General features: G+C 30.0%; 1 protein-coding gene across 1 annotated transcript; it reads left to right on the top strand.

The window, feature by feature from the left end:
• Positions 1–6,487: 6,487 nt before the first annotated feature.
• Positions 6,488–9,306, top strand: LOC115725688 (PTI1-like tyrosine-protein kinase At3g15890). The gene is made up of 4 exons (XM_030655277.2): positions 6,488–6,949; positions 7,030–7,180; positions 7,604–7,866; positions 8,447–9,306. Exons 1-4 carry the CDS (start codon positions 6,903–6,905, stop codon positions 9,141–9,143), a joined length of 1,158 nt encoding a protein of 385 aa, XP_030511137.2. The 5' UTR covers positions 6,488–6,902; the 3' UTR covers positions 9,144–9,306.
• Positions 9,307–10,849: the final 1,543 nt, after the last annotated feature.

Genomic DNA, 10,849 nt, shown 5'->3' with positions numbered 1-10,849 from the left:
AAAACTGCCTCTAAAAGAAGTTTTTGTAGTAGTGTTGGCTAACAACTCACCTAATCAATAATAATACAATCAATATTATGACTTGATTGTATTGGGTGCATTAATTAAAGATGTAGGGTTATGATATTTGTTTGGGTAAAATCTCTATCTCCATTGCCTTTAAGAGTTTCTGCCTCATTTTACTTAAAGTTTTTCAGTCTTTCCCCAAGGAGTTTAGATAATATGCTTGAGCTTAGGAGTAAGTTTGCAATTAAATAGTTTGTAGACATTTTAATATAACTCGAGAATTCCTGCTCTTATCTTAAAGGTATCACTTCTTTTTCCTACTTAAATTTGATTCTTATGTGTGATGTTGTAGTGTTAATTGTAAGTATATATGTACGACTTGGGTGGGATGTGGTATGAAATAGTATTTTATTAAGATCCTACTTATGATAGGTTGGTGTGGAAAGAAGTGAGAAGACAGGTTGCATTAGCAGGCCCAGTGTGTGGTTATTTTGTTGCAGATTTCTCTACTTACTTATGATATCACTAATGTTCATTGTGTTGTGCACAATGATAAAAAGTTGCGTTTAGCTATTACATCATTAGCAACTGTATTTGCTTATTTATTGGTAAATTAAATTATTAACTTCATTCTTAATTTGTGTGCATTATTTATTTTAGGGTAAATACTATTTTGGACCCTGTGTTTTGCAAAAGTTACAGATTGGACCCTGTGTTTTGTTAAATGACAAAATGGACCCTGTATTTTTTAAAATAGCAAAAATAGGACCCTGAGCTTAATTTTTGACAACTTTTTTTTTTAATACAACCAACTTGAAGACAATGCTTAATACGAACAGATACAAATAATGTAAACAGTTTTGTCATAGCACTTTTAGATCGGATTATAATTAAACTTTATTTTGACAAAAAATCAATTCAGGGTCCTATTTGTACTATTTTAGAAAATACAGGGTCCATTTTGTCATTTAACAAAATACAGGGCCCAATTAGTAACTTTTGTAAAAGAGAGGGTCCAAAATAGTATTTACCCTTTATTTTAAAATATTTAAGTTGCATGAAAATTATTTGATCTGGTGGGATTCACCAATGCATTTGACACTTTATGTGGGAAACTATTTGGAGTGGAACAATATTATTCACTTGGCATACAACTGCAGAGAGCAATTATTTTTAACTCAGTTACAAGTGTTTTGATCTCTGTTATATGGGCAAATGCAATTCCAATTTTGAGAGCTATGCAGTAGGATCATGAGATGTCTCATGAAGCTGGACAATATTTACTATATTTGATTTCTAGCACTTTTGCATTCGGTCTACTCCTATGCTTTAGAAGTTTTCTACAGAACCATAATATAGTTTATCCCATAGTGTTAAGCTCTGTATTTTCAACTGCCCTGCACATATTCTCTGCTGTTGGATTTTAGTTTTTAAATCTGAGTGGAGAAGCCGTGGAGCTGCAGTGGCAACTTCCATATCGTATTTGATAAATGCATTTTGTTTGGCCCTTTTTATAAAGTTTTCTTCGGCATGCAACCAAACTTGGAATGGTTTTTTTAAGCAAGCTCTTCGAAATTTCCTTCTTTTTATCAAACTAGCGTTGCCATCCTCGCTAATGGAATGCCCAACTTTTATGAATGTTTCAAGGATGGCGGCATAAGAAAATGTTGGAGGTATAAGAAAATGTTGTGCTTTATTATGAGCTTTTATGTTTATGTGGTTAATTTTCAGGTGAGTTATCTATGTTTCAAGATTTTCTTTTGCTGTGGATCCTAAAGCTCACAAGATCAATTTTTTTGGTAAGCTTTCCAATGTCTTAATTTCACTTTCACAAGCCTAAAGCTTGAGCTTTATTCCAATTTATGTATAAATTTCTTGCCTGAATGATTGAACCAACTCAGTGATTGGTCCAACAACCTCTTCCCATATAAGTGTCAATGTAGAGTAAATAATAGTAATTTTCTTTCATAAAAGTGTCAATATAGAGTCAATTAAACATTTTTTTTTTGAAAACAAACATTTTTATTCACAAAGCCAAAGATTACAAAGAATTAGAGAGGCCAGCTTTACAAATAGCAGCCAACCACTCGGTTAAAAAATGAGAATAGACTTGAGTAATTTTGAAATTCGTTTGTACTAATGGATAATTTATGCTAATCTTCACTAGTGTACTTTGTGATATTGTTTAGGAGAAGAGACAAAGTTATGAATCAGTATTGAAGCTTGAACAAAATAAAGATACATAATAAGAAATGTATTTGACAGAGGATATGTATGGATGAAGAAGAGAAAGATAAAGATAGTAACTTTTGGATATTCAGTTTTTATTGGTTTCGGGATTATTGATGTTTAAAGGTTTTAATTTATGAAATTATTAATGATTGAAATTTGTTGTCAATGGTACTTTGTTTGCTGTTACCCAAGCTTGGTTTGATGGAGCTTCTCCTTCTAATCCAACTTTTATTTCTCTTGGTGAGCCATCTTCCATGGAAACTTACTTTCCTCAGCTCTTTTGTTAATCTCTTTTCTATTTTATTATTCTCTTCTACTTGTATTGTAGGTGTGGGATCACAAAGGTGGTTGTTTCTAATTCTATTACATTAATTTATCTTCCTTTGCTCACTTCAATTCAATAATATAGTGTTTTTTAATCAAAATACAAAGACATTACTTTTCTATTGTACATGTTTTTATAAAGTTTTTACTTTTCACAATGTGGTACTATTGCAGTAAGTTAACAACACAAAACTAAAATAGCTTCTACTGTTTAGTGTTAGTGTTGGTCAAATTTGATTTTTCTATGTTTCAATGATATTTTGCCACTTACCATAATTATTATTGAGAAGATGATAATTTTATTTTTATACTTTGCAGACTTGGTGATCAAATTTTGAGGAATTAGGACTCTGAGACATATTAAAGAATTGGGGTTGAAAGATATATTCGAGAAATCAAGGTAGTATTTTAGAAATAGAAGTGAAATATCATATGTTTAGTGATACCCATTTCTTATAATGTTCATGTATTTTTTCTTTTGTTGAATTAATGTTCATAATTTTTTTCTTCTAATTAATGTTGATACAGTATATAATATTTATGTATGGATTGATGTTGAGATCAATATTTATAAAATTACATGAGTTTTATACTAATTGATTTTAATATCTTAAATTATAAATATAATAAAAAAAATTATTAATTTAATATTTTGAAATTGCTGCAAAAATAATAATTTAGTAAAAAAATGATAGTGTGCCTATTTTACAGGCGCGTGTAGTCACTACAAGAAATATCACATTTACCAGCACAGTTCGCTACTGCGCTGGTCAAAGTAACTTTTACCAGCGCATTTCGCAAACTGCGCTGGCAAAGAGATCAAAGTTTTACCAGCGTACATTTACAGTGGCTAAAATCTAACTTTTACCAGCACATTTACGCGCTGGGAAAAGTCTTTTTTGCCAGCGCTTTTCATTTTATGCTGGCAAAAGTTCTAATACCAACATTGATTTGCCAACCCCCTTTTGCCAACACATCATAGGTAAATTCTATTTTACCAGCGCAATATTAACTTTTGCCAGCACAAAAATGTGTTGGCAAAAGTGACATTTCTTGTAGTGAGTGTGTCAGCAAAAAATTGTAATGTTTGCAGGGGCACAGTATGTATCTGCAAAAGTATTAAATTTTTCCATACACTTTTGGCCTAATGCGCGCGCCTAAACTATTTTTTCCAGTCGCAGAATTCAAGGCGCTTGAAGACTTGCAACTGAAAATTTTTTACAGGCGTATTCGTTGATTTATGCAGGCGCAAAAGTGCGCCTCTAAAAATATTATTTCTTGTAGTGAGCGGACACGAATTCTAATGTGTTTAAGCTTGTTTTTGAGTCAAGGGAGATTAGATTTGAGTTTATGGGACCCTAAGGATTGTTTTTGACGTAAAAAAAATGAAGCTTTAACGTCTAAACGAAAAACTAAGATTTTGACTCCATTAAAGACGGTACACCGCCAATGAAGGAGACCACTTCGATCGATCTGCTAACTTGGGCCTCTTTTCTTTGGTTGATCTTGATCATTTTGAGGTCCTGAGCACTGTGGAGAGCTTCCCCAATCAAAAAGACGCGTCAAGAGCAATCGGAGACAAAGTTATACTTTGCCAGCGACGAAACCGACATGAATACCGGGGACCACGTTATGGGCAGTTCTTAGGTGTTTTTCTCAAATATTTTTGTAGATTTGCTTCCTTATTTTATTCTAAGGTGTTTGGTGAAGTTTCATAATTTTCTGAATTTATTTGAAATTATTTAGTTTATTTCATAAATTAATTATGAAAAATACTTAAGTTGCTCAGAAAATTTAAAGTAAATTATTTGTGGCTTAGTACATAATATAAACTGTGTTAGAATAGTTATATTTGGTTTTCGATCACTTTTTTTTTTATATTTTTCATGAATTTACTTAGTTAATGCTTAAATTAATGATGAAAAATAGTTAAGTGATATTAAAACATTAAAACATATTTTTGTAATATCATTTACTATTTATGATATAAAATGAAATAGATTTTAGAATATTTATTAGTTTTTGTAGGTATTTATTATAATTATATGTGATTAAATAACTATTTAATTAGGTTTTAATTAGAATAAATATTATTTTAGTAAGAATTTACATAAAAAAGTGTTTATATAAATTTATGTTTTACGTTAAAAATGTTTATTTGAGTACATATAATGTGTTTGTGTGAATCAAAATAATAAATAATTATGTATAATGTGTCATGCAAGTGAAATTGGCTTATGTGTTACGTATTTTTACGTAAGTTTCAGTATGAGTTTAGAAATTCATACTTGAATGTATTTTTGAGTGTATTGTTGTGTTAATGAATGTTAGGATCTTGTTCTCAACATGGAAACACATTGAGGTGCTCGAGGTAGCAAGTGTGGTCTTAGCAAATAAGGTAAGAAGAGTAAGCATATTTGTGCACAGGGTATATGTTTATGTATACAACTCGGTTTGGTTTGCTATTTAATTTGTTTATGTGTGGTGGTGATTTCCTTACATATATTCAGTATTGTTATCATGTGAATAATGCTAGGGTCTTACTGCTTGTGCGAGCATAACACTTGGAGGTTATAACTTTATCATGAGTGAGTACAACTTATGATAAGTGATTGCCCTGTTGGATGCCAAGTGTGAGAATAACACAAGGCAGGGCAGGTTACCTCATGTCTGATCAACATGAGTGTATAATTGATTATCGTATGTGAGTATAATATGCGGTATGAGACTTTGATTTATGCATGTGAGAACAACATGCATTGTGAATATATTTTATGGAATGTAAATTATTGTTGATTAATATTAAGAGTAACTTATGTCAAGTATCTAGTTAGGAGGGTCATGCCCTACATAGCTCTTCTTATTGGTCGTTAGCTCATGGGTACTATGTGTGCAGGTAAAGGTAAAGCTAAGCAGTGAGTGTGAAGAGCTCGAGGCGTGGACTGCATGTTAGGGGGCTAGCGCAGCATTTTAGTTTTAATATTTTTAAATGTTAAACATTGTGGATCCATTATTTTGATTTAACTAGTTCTTATTTAAGTAATTTAATTTGCCAATTTTGATGAGTATTTATTAAATAAACGAATTCAATGGATATAAAATGAGACTGTTGTTTATATTTTTATAAATTTTTTCTTTTTACATTTAATTCTATTATTTTATAGATTTTTCACTTATTTTTTTTTTCTTTAAAAAAACGTTGTTTTCACAGTATTGTTTTCCCTAGCATGAAAATAACATTTTATATTTTTATAAAATAAATAAATTAAAATCTGTAAAAATATTAAAAAAAAAAAACCCTAAACCTGTAATAATGTAATTTTTTTCCCTATAAAATTATATGATCCATAGTTAATTAGTGAAAGAGGACAAATACGTACAAAGTTATTATTATTTTTTATTATTATTATTTATTTTATTTTATTTTTAAATGGCAAAACTATTATTCTTAAAGATGTGTATTATTATGTGGACGGAGCATCCCATAAATTAATTAGTTACTAAGTGGTAATTAATTCAATCTTATATATATATATGGATAAATACTATTTTGGACCCTGTGTTTTGCAAAAGTTACAGATTGGACCCTGTGTTTTGTTAAATGATAAAATGGACTCTGTATTTTCTAAAATAGTAAAAATAGGACCCTGAACTTAATTTTTGACAACTTTTTTTTTAATACAACTAACTTGAAGACAATGCTTAATACGAACAGATACAAAAAATATAAACAGTTTTGTCATAGCACTTTTAGATCGGATTATAATTAAACTTTATTTTGACAAAAAATCAATTCAGGGTCCTATTTGTACTATTTTAGAAAATATATGGTCCATTTTGTCATTTAACAAAACACAGGATCCAATTGGTAACTTTTGTAAAACAGAGGATCCAAAATAGTATTTACCCTATATATATCCTAGATAATCATAAGTCATGAGTTTAGATAATGATATATATTATTATACATAACCAAATACAACTACATTAAACTATACATGTTCCATTTAACTACAAATGTCACCTTTATATATTGTTATTAGTACTATTAATTATTATTATTATTATTTTGAACAAAACTAAATAATTAATTTTATAATATAAATATTAATATTATTATATAACACTTGGTTATACCCGTTCAATTATGTTACACTTTATATATATGGAATCATCCGGCCAAAGTCGGCTAACATTATTGAGATGGGAAATGACCAAAATGCCACTATGTATTATAAGTACTAATACTAATCCAGCAAATTAATTAAGAGATTATTATTAAAGCTCTCCAAATCTAAAATAGATAACTTCTTTCTTAGTTTTGGACTCATTAATTGAGCATGGGATCTATTTTCAGTTGCTGTGGCTCTGAGAAAGTAGAAGAAGGGTATGATTAATTATTAGATATTAATTAATAATTTTTAACTTTTAATTGGGTTTTGATTATGAATTAATTCAATTAATTAGGTCACAAACAATGGGAGGAGGTAGCAATACATGGAGGATTTTCACATACAAAGAATTGCATATTGCTACTAATGGTTTTAGTGATGATAATAAGCTTGGAGAAGGTGGCTTTGGAAGTGTTTATTGGGGTAAAACTACTGATGGTCTTCAGGTATGTATATCTACTAATTTTCGGTTGAAGAGTGTTAATTACAATTTTTTATTACAATAGTTATTTTAATTTTGGCGTTTGAAGTTGAAATATTTTTTTCAACAGTTTACCACGTGTGTTCAAAAAATTTCAAATATGTTTTCAGCACTGTAAACTATTCAAAAATTTTATAGATATTATGTTGTAATAATTATAATGAACACCGCCATGAAAAAAAAAATATTTTAACATGTATTTTTAAATACAGAGATTGAGAAATAGATTGTAACAAGATGATATAATTAGCACTTCTCTTTTCGGTTTTAATAAGTAAATAGTTGATTTGTCGAATTTCGAGTGACGAAAAAAGGAAAAACGTGTAATTTAGAGATTATTCGTTTATTTTGCTAATTTTTTTAATATGATTGTGTGAAAATACTACAGATAGCGGTGAAAAAATTGAAAGCGATGAATTCAAAGGCAGAAATGGAGTTTGCGGTTGAGGTGGAAGTTCTCGGGAGAGTTAGGCACAAGAATTTGTTAGGGTTAAGAGGTTATTGCGTCGGGACTGATCAAAGATTAATTGTGTATGATTACATGCCTAATCTCAGCTTACTTTCTCATTTACATGGTCAATACTCTAAAGAAGTTCAACTTGATTGGAAGAGGAGAATGAAGGTTGCTATTGGCTCAGCTGAAGGCCTCTTGTAAGTTTAATTAATCTAACATGTAATTATATGTTAATCACTCATTGTCATTCCTACTATTAGTCTTAATTAAGTAAGGATATCAATCGTTGACTTTATTTATTATTCAAACAATGTTTGACTTATGAAAACCAAATATGTTCATAAGGAAAGAAAATTGAAAATCCACAAACAATTTGCCTTAATAGTAAGACTCTAAAAGGGTCCTAATATGTTTTTTCTTTCCCCTTTTAAATATCATTATTCTACATAAGAAGATTTTAAATTTAGAAAATTACCATTTCATAAGTAACAATTACAAAAATGCTATACTTTCTAATTTTTAGACTTGAAAATCAGGCTCACATCTAGGAATATGTTCACAAGAAAAGAATTTGTAAATCTACAAACAATTGCCTTAATAGCACTGTCTTTTTGTGTAAATTAAACAAATATAGGCTAGACTCAAAAAAGGATCTCAAATTTTTTATAAATACCATCTTTCTACAATAGAAAAAAAAATAATTTAGATAAGTAACAATTGTAAAAATGCTATATTTTCTAATGAAAGACCTCTATTGTGTTTTATGTTTTATTTTAGGTACTTACACCATGAAGTAACACCCCACATAATCCACAGAGACATAAAAGCAAGCAATGTGTTATTAGATTCAGATTTTGAGCCATTAGTGGCTGATTTTGGGTTTGCAAAATTGATCCCAGAAGGGGTTAGTCACATGACCACACGTGTGAAGGGTACTTTAGGGTATTTAGCCCCAGAATATGCCATGTGGGGTAAAGTTTCCCAAAGTTGTGATGTTTATAGCTATGGAATTCTTTTGTTAGAGCTTGTAACTGGTAGAAAGCCCATTGAGAAGCTTCAAGGTGGAGTTAAGGTCACAATAACTGAATGGGCTGAGCCTTATATAACCAAAGGTAGGTTTAGGGATCTTGTGGACTCAAAACTAAGAGGTAATTTTGATGAGGCCCAAGTTAAACAGGCTGTTAATATTGCGGCCCTTTGTGTTCAAAGTGACCCTGATAGAAGGCCTGATATGAAGGAAGTTGTTGGGCTTTTGAAAGGTTGTGAGCCCAAGCCCAATAAAGTGAGGCAAACTAGGATGGAGAGCATTAAGTATAAGGATGAATTGGTAGCCATTGATCAAGCCACTGATGATGATGATGATGATGATGAAGATGGAGAAAGTAATGGGTATGGTGTTTTTAGTGCTTTGGATGTTCAAAGAATGAAAGATCCTTACAAACATGGAGTTAGAAAAACTACTAATAAGTTTTGAGATCATTTTTTAGTGTTGTGTTATTGTTATTATTTGGTTTTATGTTTTTTTAATTTGTTAGTCATGAACAACAATTACATTACAATTTTTGTTATGATGAATGGGATGAATGAACAATGGTTTTTGGTAACTATTAAGGTACACAAGTTTCCTTATTGATATATGGTCAATGAAAATGTGAAGGTGTATTTTCTTTTTAATTTTCTTAACTTGAGAGGTAGAAAGTAATAGAGAAAGGTAATTAATCAAAATAGTAAGTAATATTAGGTCTACTAGAAATAAAGATCATGAGAATAGTCACTCCAAATCTTATTACAATAAGAGGAACTACAAATGATGCTAACTTATAGGCTACCATTTTTCAAATTTTAAGAACATTTGTCCTATTGAAATTCTAGTAAAAAGTTTTGAAGCCAATTAGATAGCTCTAATGCCTCATTCAACACATCATAAACTATATTTAAATTTGAAATATTTTAAGTAATTACTAAACTATATTTATGACCATAACACAACTATACTCATTGTATAAGTGACAAAACATGACACTTCAACTCACGTTTTCAAAATTAAACAGAATTGTATATTTTAATAACATGTATGGTTTAGAAAAATAATTGTCATGAAAGTTTTATATTTCAGTATGAATAAATAAGATCTTACCTATTTGAATTAAAATCTTTAAAAAAAATCTTTGGAATTATAAAAATTGTTGCAGATATTTCTATTTAGTTACATTTGATCAATTTTTTAATAATTTGTGTTGTGGAAGAGAGGAAGAACATAATGAAAAGAAATGAAATGAATTGTTGAACTGCATTAATTACAAAGAAATGAAATGAATATCATGCATCTGCCAATTGTAAGGAGATACTAACAGGTATGAGGTGAATGTCATGGTTCTTAATCTTATCTCTGATCAAGTGACAGTCGAGTTCAATATGCTTGGTCCTTTCATGAAAAATGAGATTGTCTGTAATATGAATAGTCGACTGGTTATCACATTAAATAAAAGCTGCTATAGGCTGAGGGATGTGAAGGCCTATGACAAAACATTGTAACTAGGTAATCTCGCTAGTTGTGGCAGCGAGAGCATGATATTCAGCTTTTACCAAACTTTTGGAGATGGTTGGATGTAAAATCTAGTGGTAGAACGTCTTGTAATGCAGGAGAAACAATTAGAATTTGAAAAACCTCTCAAATGAGTTGATGAAGAGGCTAAATATAGGAGCCCTTGGCCAAGACTGCCTTCTAAGTATCGTAGAAGATGATGAACTTCCTGTATGTGTGTTGTCCTAGGGGTTCAACATAAATTGACTTAGACAATTAACAACAAAGATGATGTCAGGTCGTGTAATACCCTAAAGTTTAATAACTAGATTAGCAACCCTAACTAAGTTAATTAAGTGTTAATGAGAAATTATATTATGATATGATATGATTTAATATGTAGAATTATTGTGATTTATTGTATTTTAAGACCCCGTTGGTATGTTAGAGGCTTTTTGTAATTTTGGCCCGAGAAGGGTAAAATCATAATTTTATAATATATTGTGTTTATGGACTTTATTATTATATAGTATGTTTATTCTGTTTTTTTACAAGTGATTTCTGACAAGTCGGCACAGTATAATCACGACTAAGTATTTTGGACCGAACTGGGTTCGGAGCTCAAAATTCCTTTTTTAAGATTTAGTTATGGCTTT

Source organism: Cannabis sativa, chromosome 6 (genome assembly GCF_029168945.1).
Source record: "Cannabis sativa cultivar Pink pepper isolate KNU-18-1 chromosome 6, ASM2916894v1, whole genome shotgun sequence".
NCBI classification, from domain to species: Eukaryota; Viridiplantae; Streptophyta; class Magnoliopsida; order Rosales; family Cannabaceae; genus Cannabis; species Cannabis sativa.
Note: the sequence above shows the minus strand (reverse complement) of the source record. Positions and strands in the feature narration are given on the sequence as shown.